This window comes from Squalius cephalus (assembly GCF_949319135.1).
Source record: "Squalius cephalus genome assembly, chromosome: 3".
Lineage (NCBI taxonomy): Eukaryota > Metazoa > Chordata > Actinopteri > Cypriniformes > Leuciscidae > Squalius > Squalius cephalus.
Window position 1 is genome coordinate 16,916,684 of NC_137124.1, and position 20,370 is coordinate 16,937,053.

At 36.8% G+C, this 20,370-nt stretch overlaps 3 protein-coding genes across 5 annotated transcripts in view; 1 reads left to right on the forward strand and 2 right to left on the reverse strand.

Moving 5' to 3' along the window:
* The window catches only part of svep1 (sushi, von Willebrand factor type A, EGF and pentraxin domain containing 1), a 75,642-nt gene extending 66,592 nt beyond the window's left edge, over positions 1-9,050 (forward strand). For 2 of the 3 annotated variants that reach the window (XM_079867416.1, XM_079867417.1), the window contains exons 39-49: positions 8-236; positions 349-504; positions 740-803; positions 1,019-1,192; positions 1,326-1,502; positions 1,922-2,116; positions 3,758-3,928; positions 5,217-5,312; positions 5,696-5,791; positions 7,333-7,426; positions 8,229-9,050. In XM_079867416.1, coding sequence (XP_079723542.1) covers positions 8-236; positions 349-504; positions 740-803; positions 1,019-1,192; positions 1,326-1,502; positions 1,922-2,116; positions 3,758-3,928; positions 5,217-5,312; positions 5,696-5,791; positions 7,333-7,426; positions 8,229-8,259 — 1,483 coding nt within the window. In that variant the 3' untranslated portion in view covers positions 8,260-9,050. The remainder of the gene's footprint in view (positions 1-7; positions 237-348; positions 505-739; positions 804-1,018; positions 1,193-1,325; positions 1,503-1,921; positions 2,117-3,757; positions 3,929-5,216; positions 5,313-5,695; positions 5,792-7,332; positions 7,427-8,228) is intronic. The other variant, XM_079867418.1, reaches the window with a different exon arrangement.
* txnb (thioredoxin b) lies at positions 8,995-13,867 on the reverse strand. The gene is made up of 5 exons (XM_079867435.1): positions 12,400-13,867; positions 10,750-10,854; positions 10,138-10,203; positions 9,182-9,247; positions 8,995-9,070 (listed from the first exon to the last, which is right to left on the reverse strand). The coding sequence occupies exons 1-5, from the start codon at positions 12,421-12,423 to the stop codon at positions 9,008-9,010; spliced, it is 324 nt and encodes a 107-aa protein (XP_079723561.1). The 5' UTR covers positions 12,424-13,867; the 3' UTR covers positions 8,995-9,007.
* Positions 13,669-20,150, reverse strand: ptgr1.2 (prostaglandin reductase 1, tandem duplicate 2). Its single transcript, XM_079867431.1, has 8 exons — positions 19,309-20,150; positions 19,186-19,231; positions 19,014-19,073; positions 16,810-16,992; positions 15,899-16,172; positions 15,317-15,422; positions 14,310-14,428; positions 13,669-14,175 (listed from the first exon to the last, which is right to left on the reverse strand). The coding sequence occupies exons 1-8, from the start codon at positions 19,412-19,414 to the stop codon at positions 14,065-14,067; spliced, it is 1,005 nt and encodes a 334-aa protein (XP_079723557.1). The 5' UTR covers positions 19,415-20,150; the 3' UTR covers positions 13,669-14,064.
* Positions 20,151-20,370: the final 220 nt, after the last annotated feature.

Below are 20,370 nucleotides of genomic sequence, written 5' to 3' on the forward strand. Positions count from 1 at the left end.
GACACAGGTGTAAAGAAGGCTTTGAGTTAGCAACAAAGACAGACTCAATTACCTGTGAAAGTGATGGCACTTGGTCCAAACACAGCGTCAGATGTCGACTTTCACCCTGCAGGCTGCCTGCTAACCTCACCAATGTAGTTGTCACAGGCAAGCAGCTCACACCTGTAGGGGGCGCAATCATAATCTCCTGTAGACCAAGGTACTTTCTTGAGGGACCTGGATTATCTGAGTGTACAGTAAGTGATATGTTAAGATCATCATTCTGTGTAGACACTCCTTGCATCATTTGCTGATAAATATTCATTTTCGAATAATGTCTCAATGTTATTTTCCTTTTATTTCATCCAGATCTCTGGCAAATGGTCTCCATCTTTCTCTTCCAAGTCTTGTGTGCCTGTTATTTGTGAGAAGCCTCTCGCCATTCTTAATGGTTTGGTTGAGGGCACGAGCTACAATTATGGAGATATTATCAGCCATACTTGTCTACCGGGATTTGAAATACAGGTACGTATTTATTTATCAATCCATTTCTAAACTGCTTGGCCTATGGAGGAGCCTATCCCATTGTCTCAGGCCGTAGGCAGAGAAACACCCTGGAAAGGGGATTTGTCCTTATATTATCTAATGCCATATTTCCCCCCAAAACATTGCCCCAATAAATGTGTTTATAATAGTGGTGAATAAGAGTTAATAAGCCAAAAGCATGTATATATTTATATTCTTATTTCACATCATCCAGGGTGATTCTGTTCAGATATGTCAAGGTGATAAAACCTGGAGTGGAATTCAGCCAGTGTGTGCTGGTAAGACGTTTTCAAACTGAAAAAAAAAATGTATCCGAATGTTTGTCTTGTTTTCTGGTTATCTTTAATAATTAACAAGATTTGGTAAGTTTTTCTTACCCGTTTATGCTTAAGAAAAAAAGTTGTTAATTAATAACAAGTTGTTAATAGTTATATTGTTATTGTTATTATTACACATTCATTCTACTTGATCTCTAAACTCATCTTTTGTCTAGCTGTATCATGTGGTCCTCCACCAGTGGTTCCCCATGCAGTTACTTTGTCCAGTGGTCAGACATACCAGAGTATTGTGAGTTACATGTGTCATTCAGGAATGACTTTGGTTGGTTCACAGAACCTCACTTGCCAAGCCAACAAAACATGGAGCTTACCTACACCAGCGTGTGAAGGTAAGAATAGATAAACAGTCACTCTTTAGCTTTAAGAAACAGTAAGTTCAACGTCTTTCCGTGTTTCTCTATCTAACCTTTTTCCATTCTTTCCTCTTCTTTTTTTCACAAATGCACATACATAAACTCACAGTTTCAGGAGGCTGTGAGAAGATAACTGATTTGTTGAATGGAAAAGTGCACGAGCACAACCTGTCAAACGGGCGTGCTCTTGAGTTCCACTGTGACAAAGGCTACACGCTGCAGGGAGAGTTTCTCGTCATGTGTGTGGGAAACGGTTCCTGGAGTTCACCCTTCCCAGTCTGTATACGTATGTCAAGTAATATGGTTTCAAATACTCTGGCAATATTTAAAGGGAAGCTTTCTGGATGAGGGACTTGCATTTTTAAAAACTACTCACAACCCCATTTATCCAGGTGTTAAATACACTGTTGTGAGTAGTATTTTCTGCTCAAATAACTTCCATTGTAAGAAATTAAGGCTCAGTATAGATTGTATACAATGTCAGACATTTTTGGGAAAGTAATTTCACAACCAAGCCAGTATAAGACTTCTGTTAGACCTTTGTCAATGAGAGAATTGCAAAAAAACATTTCTAAGAAGTTAAGATGTTACTTACTGCATTATAGGTGAGCTTTTTTGTTTATCCAACAAGGCTTTACAGTAATATATGACTCAAATCTTACCCCCCCCCCCCCCCCCCCCCCACACACACACACACACACACAGCCAAACCCTGCCCCCCTCCTCCTGGCTGGACTGGAGCCAATGTCAACATTGCTCAGACGGCTTTCCTGGTAGGCCAGACAATACCTGTCAGTTGTCCTAAAGGTCAGCGGTTCAAAGGTTACCAGAGAAAAGGTAACAGCACTTTAACTTGCAGGAGTGATCAGACCTGGACCCCCATCACTGCAGTATGCGAGAGTGAGTACAAGCATTCATTATTTCCATCTTTACTGTATTTATTAGTTGCTTTGAATGACAAAAAATGGCTTTATTATATGAATTTATTTTAATGTCCAAAAGCATTTTGCACCAAATGTTAGGGGAATTATTCAGCACAGGCAGAATATCTAAAATACTTTTCCAAAATATTTGGGCCATATTAAAACATATTTAAGCTTCTCTTTGGTGCACCTCACTATCACTATGTTCAGCACGAAAATTTCTAAATCACATACTCTACTCACAATTTGCATATTAACAAAATCGATGGCAAATAGACTTCAAGATTTCATGAGCTGGAGATTTGTTATATTGTGATGGGTTAAGAAACTACGAACTTTGTCCCTAAGTACTTCCTCTTCGTGTAATCGTGCTGACTCAAGCACAGCTGCTCATTACAACAGATTGAGGAGTAAGATTTGACCAATAACCAATAACTCCTCATTCAGTTCCTCATTCAGGCTGCAGCATCACAATTAGTGTAAATTCATTTGTAATGAAAGAAAGAAAGAATTGTGGAAAGTTTTATTAGAGACATACTGTATATGGGTGCCAATGCTAATGGTGTCGAAGACAAATGATCTGTTCCAAACCCTAGTGAGCTGCTACAGAGGCAGCATTTTAAGGCATTTCAGGCATGCTCCTGATGCAAAAGCAGGTATCCTAATTATTCCTTAGATTCTTGTTTTGCCCAAACTCTAAGTCTCAGAATACATTATATTCAGTTCAGTGAAAAATAAATAAATCCAAGATGGCAGATGAGACGAGAGAAAAGTTAAAAATAAATTGAGTTAATCAACACTTTTCAGTATTGAGTGGAATATATGTAGCTAAAAAATATTCGTGTGTGGCTGTGTATTTTTATGATTATTACTAGAATGTTTTAGCATACCAACATGCTAACACCAAACATTATTAAAATCAATTTCAATAGCTCACTATGTTTTGGAACATGGGTTACGTGTCACATTGATTGTAAGCTCTGCTTTTCTCATTGCATGGAATCTCTATCGTACTGTTTGTGTGTTGTTGGAAACTTTCACCTCTATTTTCCTCTGTCCATGCTTCTGCATGCTATCATACAAAATAATACTAGCCTTTTCTCTCATAGTTAGTTAATGTTCCTTTGTTGTTTTGTATTATTTGTGATATTTTGATCCTTGGGAAATTTGCATGCTAGCTCTGTAATATGACATGCATATATATGTGGTGGATTGTGTGCACATTTATAGTTGGTTATTGCCTGAATCTGAACATTATGTGTGTATATTCACTTTTCTCTCTGTGAGACACCTGTTGAACTTCACTTACTGCCTGTAGCATTACTATTATCAGATGTGAGAGGATACTATGATATCATCTCTCAAATGTGCATTTCTCGTGCACCATCTTCTGTTTTGTGGATTTGTTTGTATGTCCCCCACACTAATTAACAACGCAAATATTCTCAGATACAACTACCTAAAAAGATTGAAATTAGAGAGCTCAAGAAAATGCCATTTCTTAACCATCCTTTAAAGACCCAGAAAGCTCTCTCTTTAGTTCTTCAATGGACTGCTCAGCCTTGCTGAGAATCTTCCTTTCTAACCTACTGGTCCGGTCCATTTTAATCACACACAGGGGTGTCCTGCGGCCCACCACTGTACGTGGCAAATGGGATAGTCCGTGGGGCAGTGTTCCAGTTTGGAGATGTGGTGGTGTACTCATGTTACGCAGGCTACACCATGGAGGGTTCTAGCAGGAGTGTGTGCTTGGAGAATGGCACTTGGACCCCACCTCCTACCTGCAAAGGTAGCACAAGGACTTGCCCTTAAATCCCACTTGGAGTTCTGCCTTCAGCCTTTTTCTGTATCTTTGCAAAATCCTGCCATTCCCTTTGATTGGTCTTGCACATTTACACATATAAACACGAGCACTGGGCAATTTGGACATCTTTACAGCTAATGACTATTAAGCAACACTGCTAGTCAATGGCTTGAGATTTACTAGCGCTATTTGTGCATTTTTGGTGTCAAAAGTCTCACTAAAATTATTCAAAAGAAACTCCAAAGCTCCATTCCCTTTCTGTACATTATTGCAAATAGATGATATTTAACTTGTTGATCTACACTACCATTTGGGGTTTGGGGGTGGTAAGATCATGTTCACCAAGGCAGCATTTATTTGATCAAAGTACAGTAAAAAACAGGTATATTGTAAATATATTGTTACAATTGAACTATTTAGAATTTTCAGCATCATTACTCCAGTCTTCAGTGTCACATGATCCTTCAGAAATCATTCTAGTTTGGTGCTATGCTAATTCTATGCTGATTTGGTGCTCAAGAAACATTTCTTATTATTATCAATGTTGAAAATGGTTGTACTGCTTAATTTTTTTGTGGAAACTGTGATACACAATAGAAAGTTCAAAAGAACAGCATTTGAAAAAAAATATTGACCCCAAACATTTTAACGCTTCTTTTTAACGCCTTTTGATATAGTATAACCTCAAGCTCCTTATAAAATATTATTTTATAATAATTTTAATTGTCATTAAGTTATAGTACCTGATATCTATAATAACAATGTTCTCAATAGGTGCTGTGCAATGATATACAAGTATAGCTAACTGTTACTTTGTGTCATAGATGTTACTGTATTTTAGCATAGCTAGAATGCTAAATTGACAAATGCAGGGCCAGAATTTATTTTATAATAGCCATTGAACAACAGCGTTGTCTCACAGAGATTATAGAGATGGGCTTTGGTATGGATGTCACTCTTTTCAATAGGCATGAATGATTCGGTATATAAAGCTTTAATTTTTTGCATGTTAATGTTTTAACCTTGTACTTTGCTGTAAGCCCTTCTCTTTTGGTCTTGGAGTCTTTGGCTCGGATGGTTTGAGTACTTGCAGAAATTAACTCAGATCAGTGCAATTTCACACCGGTCTGAACATCTAACATCTAGTTCTTTGAATACTGCATGTCTTTTCGTAGCGTTTTGGAATTCTGTAGGAAAGTGGCACTGTGTACAGCTTCTGCTTTTAAGATTGTGTCAGTTTCATCACTGTACCAATCATGTTGTGTTTGTGCAGCTGTGTGTTGGCTCCAGTGTCAGAATGGAGGTGTGTGCCAAAGACCAAACACTTGCTCCTGTCCAGAGGGATGGATGGGCCGATTTTGTGAGGAGCGTAAGTACACACACAAACATCCACAATAACAACAACTGCATACACAAACAGAGATGATTACTTCTACATGACAGTCCATTCATTTTGGCAACAGTTCATGGAACAGTAACATCGTGCATTACAACAGCTTCTTAAAAAGCCTTGCTCATTACCAGTCATCCCACAAAACCAAGCTGCATTTCTCTCTGTGGCTTCACTACTTCTTTATCGGAAAGCCAGAATTGTTGGGTGTGGTGTGAATGTCAGTACATGTATGAATATATGGGAAGTAGAAAGTGAAAGAGAGGTTGGTTTTAAATAGTTAACTGAACTAATTCTGATTATTCCTGCCTTATCAACCCAAATGTCACACAATTTCATAAAGCATGTGCATTTTTTTGCAGCGATCTGCATCCTACCGTGTCTCAATGGAGGACGCTGTGTCGCTCCATACCAGTGTGAATGTCCAGCAGGATGGACGGGCACACGCTGCCACAGTGGTAAGAGTTTGTGTTTGTATGTGATGACTCATGATGGTCGTCGAGAAAACTAGTTAATTTATTACATAAATAATGATTAATCTGTAAGGCCCGCTTTATTGGTCCAATTGCCGGTTCGCCAATACACGAGGAAGGTATCACGTGTTCTGTCCTCACTCATGCAAAGTATTGGTTGGGTAAATTTGTAATACATTAATCATATGTATTTACTCTTTAATTCATCTGACACTGATCCGATAAAACACAACAAACGTGTTTGTCTGTGCGGTGTGAATTGGCATTTAGTTCAACTGTAAAAGTGGCTATTTAGGGAAATATCTCTTGCTGTTAACTAAAGACATTATGATAAACCGATTGAATGTAAGAGTTTAAATGTAGGTTGGAGTGGAGTTATTACACTGATTATAGACAGAAGGACCTCATGGTGGGATGGGGCCGTGGCTCATTCTCCTGGGGTTATCTCGTGTCAAGCTCATGTTGTTCTCAGGCAACACCTGTGACAACAGGTCCCTAATAGTGATATCCAGTAGATCCCAGGAGCTCAAGCAGTAAAACAAAACACAATTATTGAAAACGATTAGGGGGCAGTTGACATGACATGTCGAGCAGTGACACTGGTGATATGCTATACTTCATTTTAAATTATTTTAATAAAAGAGAAAGTTTATGTTTTTAGATGCTTTTTTAAATAATTTTCATTGACCTATTAGATTTTTGCAGTTAACTTAAATAGTCATGTAGTGTGACACCATTATTAATAAAAAAATATAAATATTCAATGAAGTCTTTGAATTAATGGGAGTTCATATAACGAGTTTAATAAAAAGAAGTATAATAATTGCTATTTAACCACATAATATATACATTTAAAAACGTTATATACATTACTGTCACATTAATGTCAAAGATGTTAATTTAAATGAAATAATCATGTTAATTTATGCTTATTTATTACATGAATGTAAATTAAGTTTAATGTATTATTTTAAATATTTAAACAGATTTTATTCATCACCATTTAAGTCAGTATCTTTGTTTGTATAGTGAACTTTGAACTGTCTAATTGCTAAAACTGCTTCTTTTCTCTTATCATATTGATGTGTATTGATGCTTTTGCTTTCACAATACCATGAACATCTCCATAGTGAATGAACTCAAGATAAACAAACCTACTTGCTGAGCTGTTGATATGCATTAAAGCAAGCTGGGTTTTGCAGACTCGCCTGGAGAGCTTGCTTGCTCTCATTCTGCAGATGTTGCTGGTCTGTCTCTTTGTGTTTTATCTGTGTTGATTTACATGATGTGGGTTTAAATGTCTGTCAGGACAATGGTCTCTGGGGCAAATAGGAATTCTGGAAAGTTTTGGCACACCATGATGAACATAGAAGACAATTTATACAAGTTCTATAAAGCCTCATAATACATTTTTGAACTGCACTACTTTGATGTTGTAGCAACACAGTTATAAAGTATAAATATATATATATACTGGATTAGTGATGAATTATTGGTTAATAGGAGTATTTTGTGTGTGTTTTTAGCGGTGTGTTCCATGCCCTGTTTGAATGGAGGAAGGTGTATCCGACCCAACAGGTGTCATTGCAGTCAAGGATGGGGAGGATATGACTGCTCTAGGTAGGCCAAATATAAATAATATATGTGACATAAGCACATTGCATAGAGATTTTGACATTTAATGACCTACATTATATAAACCTAAACACATTGTAATGTAATGTATTTCCACTAACTGTACAAGGAACACTGAATCACTCATCTGGGAGATTCCCGTTGATTGTGAAAGACAAGAAACGAGTAGGGAAATACAGATAAGAACCATCTTTGTCTATGTGTGTCAGTATGTGAATTTATGCCTCTGACACACCTAGTTTCATGATGGCGTATCTCTTACAATAAACGTACATTCCCCAAGGCACTGCAGTTGGTTTCAATCCATTCACTGAGTTGGCAAAGGAACCATTTCTTTTTTGATTTATTCTTTTAAGTAATTGCTCCTTTCCGATCTTTATTTCACTGATTCAGTGCCAATGTCAAGATTTTATTGAGCAAATACAGCCTCTGACTAGAGGACTATTGATCTGACGGTTTTACTATAAGTGTTTCCAGCCAATCGACAATACCCGCATCCCTCAGCTAATTAGATGCTGCAGTCGTCATAGCTGGTTAGAGTGCTTCCCAATTAGATGTATGTGACATTTGGTTTATCTAAGTACAATACTGAGCTTTTAAGACATTTTCAAGGTCCATCTGTCTGATATTTAAAAGCAGAATGCCTCAAACAAATATTATTTACCCACGCTTAAGGAAGGTATCATAAATGTTTTAAATATTGATTTGGAGATTATGGTTATAATATTTAGGTCAAAACGGTTTTTAACGTTCTTCAGCTGATCTTTGATTAATTATTGTCTTTCAGAAAAAGAAAATCTGGATACTTTCATTTTTAATGTGCCACGCTACAAGAGTTAGAGTCTGAATGTGTTGGAACAAGATGGCTTAATGTCAGAAACTTGTACACAACTCATTATCTCTTTCCCTCCAAGAGTCCTAAGTGGTTTTGTAAATTAAAGCTGTATTTTTTCATGTAGAAAATGAAACAGTATTAAATATATGCTGCTGCTATATACATGAACTTGTATGATGTGTAAAAATGTTGATGTGATTGTCCAATGTACATGTATATAAACTATTCTTTTCATGTTTTTATTAAAACAGAAAACACAACTATATGAAAACCACCTGTAATTCTCATTACCACAGTTAATGATGAAGAATTCTCAATTAAACTTTCAGTTTGGTTTACTTGCCTGTCTCGTATCACTAAATAAACGTTTGACTTGGACAATTTGACAATCCCAGCACAACACTAGAACTTTTAATTTCTTTTTATAGTTTTAATTTCATACAAAGCCAACATAAAATACATTAGAGGCAACCATTATAGAAGGCCAAAATATTTAACAAAAAAGTCTTTGAGGAAATTATTACCACAGTTTTGGTATATCAAAAAAATAAAACACGATATAAATGTAACTGTCGTAGAATTAGAGGATGAGAATGTTTTTGTACTTGATTTAAACTTCTGAAATCAAGATCAGAAAACCTATTGTGTATTTAGCTTCAAATACACCTATTGTGTGTATTTAGTTATAAACGGTTGGTTTGTATTTTTTGTTTATGCGTGTTCATTTTTCTTCATTTATGCATATTGATCTTCTCCTCCAGCTTAGATTGGTTTGATCCTGAAAAGTCATCAACCTGCAAAACAATTGTTGAATCCCAGTTAGGGGGAACAAACTGATATAAAGTTTGATAAAAACAGATCCCCAAAAGAGACCTGGAAGAAAACCTCCAGAAATGATGTTTTACCTTCTGTCCATTCTTGTAGAAATGGAATGTCGGCATACATTTAATGTCACAGTAAGCGGCCACATCCTAGAACAGAGAAAAAAGGAGCGGAGGTCAGGTCTGAATAGGCTTATTCAGTCTGCCGTTTGATGATAACCATCTTTAATAGTGTCTTTTAATTTTGCTTTGCTAGTCTGGGGCTGGGCAGATCTTTAGGGCTGAAATTACGTCCATGACACGATGGCTGTTGAAATTTAAAATCCTTTCAATGCTTAGGAAAATGCTTTGTTTCATATTCAAATCATCTTATTTGATATTTTCCGCCAATGGTAAATTCAGTCACAAAAAGGTCCACTGGATTGTGGGATGTGTGGATTGTTATCAGGATCTTCAAACACTCTGCTTGCATTTGCCACCCATACCTTGCGATTTAAATGTCAGTCAGAAAGCATGACATTTTAACAAATCGCAAACATGTATAAAGGATTCAGCTTTATACACACACACACATCCTGTAATCTGCTTTGCAACACAGCATTGTAATAATAGCTAGTGTTTGTAACCATAACAACATGGGCAAACATCAGAATTGTTCCATTCTGGCAGTGTCTCAATCTACCTCTGATAAAACTGAATGACAGCCAATATCCTTTCTCAGCACTATCATGTGAATCAAATAACACACTATCAGCAAGTTGATCTGGAGAACAGCAACCAGCTGACGTGTGTGCTGGGATCTTCTAATGTGTTTGGGCCCTTTTATAAGGTTTGGCTGTATGTGAGTATCCAAATACACTATACTACACCAGACGTGCGTGTCAACTCGAGCGGGATAGTGAGTCAAGTATTCAAATGAAAGTAACACAGTAAAACCCAGATAGTGAATCTATGTAAAAGGGTGTTTTGCTCATTTGCCTCAACAGTCTGTAGGCTTTTGAGTGTATTCATCAGAGAAAAAAAGACAGCAGGTGACTAACCTGTGCATCATCCACATCCACCTTTAGAAACACCACATTTTTGTTTTCTTCTTTTTCAGACAGCGCCTGTGGAGAAAAAAAAAGGCGGTAGTAAAAAGCAAACCACAAAGCTCTCAATCAAAGCACTTCCTTTGAGCTATAAAATGTTGTTGCTCCTGTTTCATCTGTGACATTTGCATATGCTTTCTTTTATTTCCTAAACCAGGTACAAATGAATGTGGATTGAATGAAAGTAAAAGTGAACAGCCGGTTAATGTTGTTATGTAGTTTAACCATGCGGCTGAGGTTAGTTTTTTCTTGTGGTTGGTTCTCAAGTACACCAGAATATCAAAATGAACTATGTATTGTCTTTAAAGAATAAATCGACTCTTTTAAGGCTCTTTTTGTCTTTTATCCCTCTCTTCTTCCTTTATCAGGACTACCTCTCATTTGCATTCTGTGAATGATTCACACATTAATTCTTAAGGAAGCTTCCCCAGCGGTTGCCCCGACAACACAGCACAACAACAGAGCCACTCCTGATGTTTCCGGAAGCCTCTATAGAATAAACATTAGAATCATGACAGCTCCAGATGTCACTCTGAATCTCGGATGCGGTGTATGAATGCTCACTTTAAAGAATGGAGCGATGTTCTGGCAGGGCCCACACCATGTGGCTGTGAAGTCCACCACCACCAACTTGTTCCCGGCATTTTTCAGAGCGTTGTCAAAAGCAGGCTGCAAAAAAGAGAGAGTGAAGGAAAAGTTCATTTAATTTCTAAACTAACATGACACATTCCTTCCTGCTGAAGTTCATTAGAATGGAAGAGGAGTCATAATGCTGTGGCTTAAGCAGGGTTATTGAGATTTTTACAAAAGAACCATAATTATGGGCTATGAGGTAACAGGAAGCATTTCACATTGCTTTCGTTCTATATGAGATACTTGGAAACATAGCTCATATCCTTTTCAATGAAATTACACTTAAGCAAAACAAGCAATTATCACTTTCTGGTCAATTAATATTTAATCGAACCATTTATGTACACATGCATGTGTATTGCATTACATTAATTAAAATTTCTTAACGACTTTGTAAGATGCATCATAGAGCAATTTAAAGTAAATCATGTTTGAATTGCATCGTTCTTTTTAGTTGGATTTTCAATGAACCGGATAACAAAAGGTTCTGGATGATTCGTTCACGAATCTGACTGAATTGATTCGAGTTCTCATCCCAGTTCTGGAGTGAGTCAACTCACTGGCTGACTCGCTACTCGATGAACCGAGAACATGGCCTGTCTTATTCTCAACGAGAACCGATAACAGAAATTAAACAAACGTGACAGTTGCGAAACCGAGCTGGTTCAACCTTATTAAACCAATGCACTTTCACTGTTTACGACGTCAGACCGCGTTCAATTCACTTTCGTCGGAGCAAGATGGCGGTGCACATTCTCAACTACACAAAAGTACAGCAATTATTAACTCTTCTTCTAGAAAATGAAGAACAAAATGTAGGCTTAGGTGTGTTGGCTTTTTATGTTTTTTATTAATTTAGAAATAAACTGTAAACTTTTCAGAATTGGCAATTAGCTTATTTTGTTGTAAATAAAAAAGGTCTGATTATGTCACTGTTAAATAGGCTACCTTAGAAGTATTGTGGTATTTTCTTACTGAAACGCACCCAAAATCTCGAGTTTCCCACTGGTATTTGCGACTTGTGGTGGCATTATTGTGCGTTCAACTCGTAAATACGATCTTTCCGACAAACCGAAATTAAAAAGACTACACCATGACGTAATTAACTGACGAATTCCGCTCTTTGAAGTGAACTCTTCGAAAGAACCGATTTGCTTAAATGAGTCAGATCTCACATGTTGAGTTCCAAGTGTTTTACACACGCCAGCACTTTCTCACTGACAAACACGTAGCCTACTAAATCATAAGTTTTAACTGAAAACAAATGCACTTTTCATTTCCTTACTTTCCACTATTGCACTCTGCTTTGTGGCTCTGTGGAAAACAAAACGTTCAGTGGTTCTGTTGCCACCCATCGGTTCCGCAAGCACAGTTTCGTAAAAAAAAAAAAACTAAACAAAAATGCGTTCGTCTGTTTTTTAGATAAATATTTAAAATAAAACTAAAAGTTATTAATAACTTATTCGAATATATATTTTTTCCCCCATAGAAATCAAAAAGTAAAACATAAAGAACATACAGTCAAAAGAATTACATTCAAAGTTAAGGAAACAGCTAAAAACACTGGTATTATGTTCCTACCTTATCCTCAATGATGACAATCATTTTGATGTCTGTCTTCTAATGGACCACTGTACGCTCTGAAAGAAGGTCCTGCTTCGTTGACAACCAGAGTGGCAGCAGCGCCGTATAAAAACACTGTCACGTAGCTCCACCTTCAAAGAGGACATCGATCCAATCATGGAATTCTGCGCTCCTACTACATCCCCGCCTACCGCTACACACCCTACAAATGTATAATCAGTTGAAATAGTTCAGTAAATGCGATATATGTGTAGGTTTTGCGCAGTTTGTGACATAAATATTTACATCACCTCTATAACGAGTAAACCTATTTATTTATCTTGAAGGAGAATCACTGATCCCGGTTTTGTTATGAGCAAGTCAGAATGACTTGACAGATTCCGGGATTAGGCTACTGTACGCGCCATGACGTCACAGAGAGTAGTGGTGGACTGCTAAACTGTACAAAAACTGAACATCCAATATCTTTCACAACAGGTTTACTATCACAGAAGAAACCCTCATAAAGACAGTCGGACAGAACGCTATTTAATCTTATGAGCAAATAGGTTAGGTAGGTTTAATCATGAGCAAATAGGTTAGGTAATAAAAACAGATCATGAGATTAGTCATGGGAGTATTAGTATTGTTCTTTGGAATTTTTTGTCACTTCCTATGTTTCATTTGACAGAATCACTGTGACTATATGTGTAGGCGTAGGCTACCCTCAAATCTTCTGCTTCTCTATAGCCTGCTAATGAGCTGAACCTTAAGACAACGTGTGCTTTATCTTGAAAGCACACATATGTGAGTAACACTATTTAATTTACATCCAGTCCTTAATAAAATATTCCTTGAATTCATGTCCTGTTGATGTTTAACGTCCTCTAGTGGGTGTAACAGGCAATCAGCCTTTTATTATATTTTAGGCTACTCAAAGTAGCCTACTTTTACTTTTCTGTGGAAAAAGGTAGCGTTTAATGTCAGCCTATTATTGTGAACCATCAGTCCAATGCAAGACACTTTTGTTTTGGATGTATCTAATAATGAGCAAACATTTTTTACTGTGGTTTTGTGTACTGATACACCTAAAATCATTAAATGTTTGTTCATAAGTCAACATGCAGTTTCGGGATGAGCCTCAACAAATGGAACATGTCGAACTTGTAGCAGTTGACATGTTTTGAATCTGGCTTGCAACATTTCACCCAGAAATAATGGACATTATTAATCAGACAGTCAGACAGACAGAGTATTTGTAAGAATACGCAAATATAAACATGAAATCTGAGGCTTCACATGGCTTTATATGTAAACATATTGCATTTATAGGCAGTTAATAGAACTTCTTGTAACATAATTTCTACTACAAAAAGCACTTAGTGGACAAGTTTAATTTGTAGGAAACTCAGAAGTGAAGACCAAGTCATCATCTTTACCTTAATTGCTCAATACAATGTACTTTGCCTTAGTTTTTCATGTGATGTTATTTAAGGATGTATGATCAGATCTTAAACAGATTCTTAAATTTGTAATTCCACAGTACCTTTTAGACTAGGTGTTAGATATGTGTCCACATATTTTCAAGATATAGGCCTACAAATGTGTCACTGTATTTTATGTGTATATTAATAGGCAATTTGTTCATTTGAAAAAGACAACCGATGCATGTCTAAGCATGCCTCAGACTTTAACAATAGCCTTCCCAAGTCCATCGCCCTTCAGCATCTTTATGAAGGCAGTCGGCATGTTTTCAAAGCCAACAGTGACCACTTCCTTCGTCTTCAGCTTGCCCTGCAATGAAACAGTTGAATGTGTCTATATTCCAATTCACTTTCTCATTCACAGGCTGGTACTAACTGTTATGTGCTGCGTATTAATGGCAATATTCAATGAACTTCAGGTCATGAGCTATAACCGCTATTTACCTCTTTCTTCCATTTAAGCATTCTCTTCACAGATTCTTCATCTTTGTGTCTCCAACTTCTCACCATAAAGCCTTCTATTTTCAGTTGCCGTGTAATTATTTCATGGTGAGGATAAGGACCTATGAGAAAGAAATTCAATATTCTAATGTTACACAGCATAGCTTGCATTTTTCATATTCTCTACTGTCCTCTAGTGGTTGTAATGTTTATAACTATTAAATAGTTAATAGTTTGTTTTTTATTCTAATATTAAAATGTGACACTGAGCACTATGACATCAGACATCATGAGCGGGGGGGGGGGGTGTACATTTTTGAACGAGATAAAAATGTCAAAAAATGTTTTATTTTGTTTAAAGTACCGCCCTTCGGAAGCAACAGAAGATACTTATATGTCTCCCGGAAGACAAATTAAGTACAATTGACCTTAATCTCCAAATTCAAAAAGTTGTAACCCCCCTGGCTCTAAATGCATTGTGTTTCCTTCTGGATTCTCAGTGAATGTTTGAACTTTTCTAATAGTTGTGTTTGAGTCCCTCAATTGTACTCAGTGTGAAAAGATGGATTTCAAATATGCAAAAGATGCTAGAAAAACTGAAAAATTTGCAGGACCTGAAGGATTTTTCTGTAGAGCAATGGGCAGTTTAACTGCTCAGGACAAACAAGGGACTCAAGAACAACCATCACAAAAAAAGAAAAGAAACAAAAGTTGTGGAATCAAGGGTATGTAAACTTTTGAACGGGGTCATTTCACTTTTTGTCTTGTGGACTACATGTAAACATATTTTATGTAAAATATATTATTCATTTATACGTATATATACTGTATGTGTGTGTGTGTAACTGTAACATAAAGCATTAAACACATTTCTTAGGCTACCTATTGAACTTTTTAAAACTTAATATGAAATGCGTGCCGAAAATGTGTGCAGCAACTTGAATTTTCTGTTCATATGTTAACTCCATCACCATGTCCATTTAGTTTCTCCGTAAAACACATCGACTTACACATCTGAGGTTCTGTGTCATTGTACGTGGATATTGCACCGCAGACAGCGATACGACCACCTGGCTTCATGTTTTTCAGTGCTGCAGTAAAGAAGGGCCCTCCCACCTGGAGAACATTACACACACAAACAGATCTCCTTCATTTAAAATGTGACCAATTATGTTATTTATCTGAGAGGTTATAAAATCTTAAGAATACTTGTTAATACACTGAACAAAATTAAAAACGCAACACTTTTGTTTTTGCCCCCATTTTTCATGAGCTGAACTCAAAGATCTATATGTACACAAAAGGCCTATTTCTTTCAAATATTGTTCAAAAATCTGTCTAAATCTGTTAGTGAGCACTTCTCCTTTGCCGAGATAATCCATCCACCTCACAGGTGTGGCATATCAAGATGCTGATTAGGAGAAGTGCTCACTAACACAGATTTAGACAGATTTGTGAACAATATTTGAGAGAAGTAGGCCTTTTGTGTACATAGATCTTTGAGTTCAGCTCATGAAAAATGGGGGCAAAAACAAAAGTGTTGCGTTTTTAATTTTGTTCAGTGGCAAAAATACACATATAATGTTAATTACATTCTCAAAATAGCAGTCGTATCCTTCAGGTGAAGCTTTCTTCAGTGCTTCTTCCAGTGATGAGACAGTCTTGTAGTTGAAGGCCTGGTCAAAGCCCAGTTCCTTCAGGTATGCCACCTTGTCATCACCTCCTGCAGATCCCACAACCTTGCAGCCTTTGATCTTGCAGATTTGACCCACCATTGCACCCACAGCGCCTGCTGCTGCACTCACCACAACCGTCTCACCTGGCTGTATCTTACACACCTCTTCCAGGCCATACAGAGCAGTTAAACTAGAGGAAAAAGGGATGGGATTTAGACAAATAACTGATATTTTCATTCAAAGAACAAAAGAATTGTCTAATGATTGTGAAGGAAGTTGTGGAATAACAAATTTATTAAATGTTTAATTTAGATTTACATTGAATTTAGCATGTTAAGGTGATGACTATCAGAGTTTCTAGCAAAAGACTCCGGCCAGTCCTGTTTTACTGAAACTCTTAAAAGGCTCTTGGAGCTTGTGTTTTAGCAAGAGAGTCCTGCCAGTCCTGTACTCGAGTCTCAGCATTTGAATAGATATGTTGAGTGGATTAGGAGTGGCAACACTCTCAGTCTAGAACAGGTTCCTAAACCTGTCTCATCACAAAGTTTTGGTTCCTGCCCCTAAATGTATATAAACTGCAAGAGAACGTTCCCTTATTTAGATTGTTGGACTGCAGCCACGCTCAATAAAGAAGAACTTCTGTTTGAACGCGACCCCAACATCTCCTGGTCTTCGATTCTGAGTTTCCAACAAAGTGTTGGTTTTGTGTATGTGTGCTTATTGCTATTGAGAATCAAAGAATTAAAAAAAGAGGGCATGATTATGAAACCTTATTTTCTTTCAGTCTATATGTGTTACTGCCTTCATTTAAGTCGCGATTAAATTACCCAGGCATCCCTAAGGAACCGAGGGCTAGGGACATTGGAATGTCACTGGGCCATTCGGATACCATCCGGGTCAAGATGGGCCCGGCTGGACCATTCGCTTTTGTTACAGTGTGTGTCCTCCACCCACAATCAGCAACCACGTAACATCCCTCAGGAAATGCTGGGTCCTTGCTCTTCAGTACCCTGACAACCAAACAATGAGTTAAGATATTTATTCAATGATATGAATTGTTGTTTTTGTTCATGAACAGACCTGTTTCCTCACTTGAATGCTTACTAGCATACTTGAACTTACTAATGCAGTATAGCCTAAGATGCTAATTGAAGTCTACAGTCTTATATGTAAACTGTGAGTTTCTTTGTTGCTCAAGATGTTTTTCCACTCGTCTAAGCGGAAGTGTCTTTAGCGGTTGATGCAACTGAAACCATATTGATGAGCGCACTGAACAGCTTGAGGAACAGATCCAGATTCTGAACAATATTACAATTTATACTACAGGGCCGTTGAATGCTTGAATCTGATTGGTTGACGAACGTTCTAAGGTGTGCATTATTTTCAGGGAAATGCACGGCTAAAGTAGTTCCAGGCAGGTCTTGACCGCATTACAGTTCCATATCACTTCGCGTAGTTAACGGTAATAACGGAAAATAGGATACAATTCATAACAAGAAAAAACATTTAGCCCCATGCGCTTGATCTGGAATTTTCAATGTCTAGCTTCACAATCAATGGAAACATGCAGTTTAATTTGAATAAATAAAGTATATAGTCCTATCTATAATCAATAGAAAATTAAACTGAATATAGGCTAAATAAATGGATAGTCCTGCAGCACGGATTATTATTGCAGATAATATAACAAATAAATAATTATTGATAGGCCTACTTGTTAAAAGGGGTTTGTGTTTCATTTATTTGGCTTGTCTGTCATCTGTCAATAGCCTAATAGAAAAAAAAGAATGAATTTGAATTAATTAAAAGGAATTGAATTAATAAATAAATAATTATATTGACGCACATGCTTTTCTGTCTCATTATTGCAACATCTCTCTCTCTAATAACTGCATTAATAACTGGGGACACACTTTAAGGCCGGTTATGAATGTAATTTGATATGTATGACTGATCATGCCCAAACACGTGTTCAGCGCGTTCAATCTGTGTTCAAAGTCGGTGTTTAAAATCTGCTGCAGTCGATGAAAACAGTCAGAGAATGTGTCAGCTAGTCGTCTGTCCCCAGCATTAGTCTGCTATCAGTGGCTCAAACCTCCGTTACTAACTCTAAAATGACGTTTTGGAATTAGCAACGGAGGCATTGGACTAGATGCGTAAGAAATTAGTCCTACATACAAGAGCGTTTTAATGACAAAAACTTTACAAACGTCTTGAAATACATAATCTGAACAATGTTTCGAGGTGTGGTAACTGTAGTATAAGCGGAATAATTGACTTCAGGCTGTTGAATTATTAGAAAAATAATGCACACCCGAGGTGAACGGCCACTCCGCTTCGCGTCGTGACCGCATTACCACCTCGGGTGTGCATTATTTTTCTAATAATTCAACGGCCTGTCGTCAATTATTCCTTACATATTATTGAACATTTTACGATTACTTTTCGTAATCAAATTTTCTTTCCCTTTTCACAATGAACATGCTTTATTTTCTGAAAACATTCTGTATAACTGGACTGAATCTATGGTATATCACTAACAAAAAGTGTAATTAAAATGTAACAATAGATTACAATACAAATGGTAAGATTTGTTGTTTTCCTTATGTTGTATTACAAATTTATTAAATGTTTAATTTAGGTTACTGATTTTAGCATGTGAGGCATAGATGATGATATTTCAAAGAAGATTAAGTCAAGCAACCCAGGTGTCGGACATTAACCTTTGTATCCGGAACAGTGTCATGGTCCCAAGTTAAGCTATGATCATGTGAAGGTATGGGTGATACTGTCAGGCTGATTGGATCATTTGAATGATAGTGTTATGCTGATTCTTGATTGAATCAAATCATCCCTATGCTTTGTTTTGATTTATCTCCACCTCCAAAAGTCCCTCCTCCTTGTAAATGTATAAAAACTACACTGTATAGAACTCAGTTAGACTTTGGTGACTGCAGCTACCGACAGCTCGTGTTCTCAATAAAGAAAAGCCAAATCTCCTGGACTTCGATTCTGAGTTTCCAACACTTACTTTGCCAGCTGAGTTCCAAACTGTACATCCCCTTCTTTTTGCCACATTTTACTCAGAAATCTACAGAAACAGCAGGAGACATTTAGAAACATGAGCTAGACACATCACATATGTAGCTAATTAAATAAAGAGGTTATATGTTCTAATAAGAAAGACTTTAGTGCACCTTTACCTCATATACGGATCAACACTTAAATAAATCGCCTCCACAAGCACATCTGAAGCAAAAGGATTATAATAAATCAGTGAGGCATCGAACAGGTAGCAAAAAGACAAATATATGAATTATCTATACCTTCATCTTGAAGCTCTGGCAGAACTTCTTCTCTCAGTTCAAAGTTACTTTCCTTAGGAAAGCCCTCAAAGTGTTTTTTGAGGATCCATGTCTTTGCTTTAACCATGATTGTATGTCAAAAGCTGCACAGGGCACAGTCTTCAAACTGGAAGTTGCTCTAAGGGCGAACAGCGCCTGCTTTTATTGCAGTGATGACAATGAACACTCTTATATAACAATACGACATTAATACATTGACATGACATTGCAAATTCTTGTAACCTTTATACTGATATTAATGGGTGGGGTGAGGAGTGTAACGTCTCACCTAAGTAGGCTACACCCAATATCGTTTACCATAAGCTTTCAATATTTAAAAAAACAAAATGTGTCCTTAAAATTGTAAACAATATTTCAGGAGAAAAGGTATCACCTCAGGTACCCCAGCACTGCAGATTTTCGATGTAATCAGGTGTGTTAGATAAAGGCAAGATGACCTTAACTGTGCATGTCATAAAATGTGTATAGCCTATAGTGCTGAGGGGCCGCCTTATGCAGATTCATTCTTGGTTTTAAATGTTCCAACTTCCAGGAAGATTGTAGTAAATTTCATTCAACAGACATTCAAATATTATGAATATTACATTTGAGGTAAACCTCAATGTTGATTTGTTATCAGAAATATCAGAATACAACTTTTTAATGCACAGTCAGCATGACTTTGAAATTACCTGATAACCATGATACCGCATATAGCCTACTGTACATATCTACTATAACAAATGCGTCGTTATTCCATATTCCATATATACCATTAAAATAAGGTCTGTCATTCTAAAATATATTTAAATGCATTCTTAATCAAACACATGCAACACAAAAGCTAGCCTACTACAATTTTGCCATGATGAAATACACTTATCTTTCCTTTTACTCTGCTTTATGAACATTTACTAAAAACAACGATTCTTTCATCAATAGCCACAAGATGTCAGTGTTCACTAAAGTTTTAAAGGAGACTGCTTTTATATCAAAATAACGTTCTTATAAAACTTGTCTTTTTAAAAACTTCCTTTAGAAAAC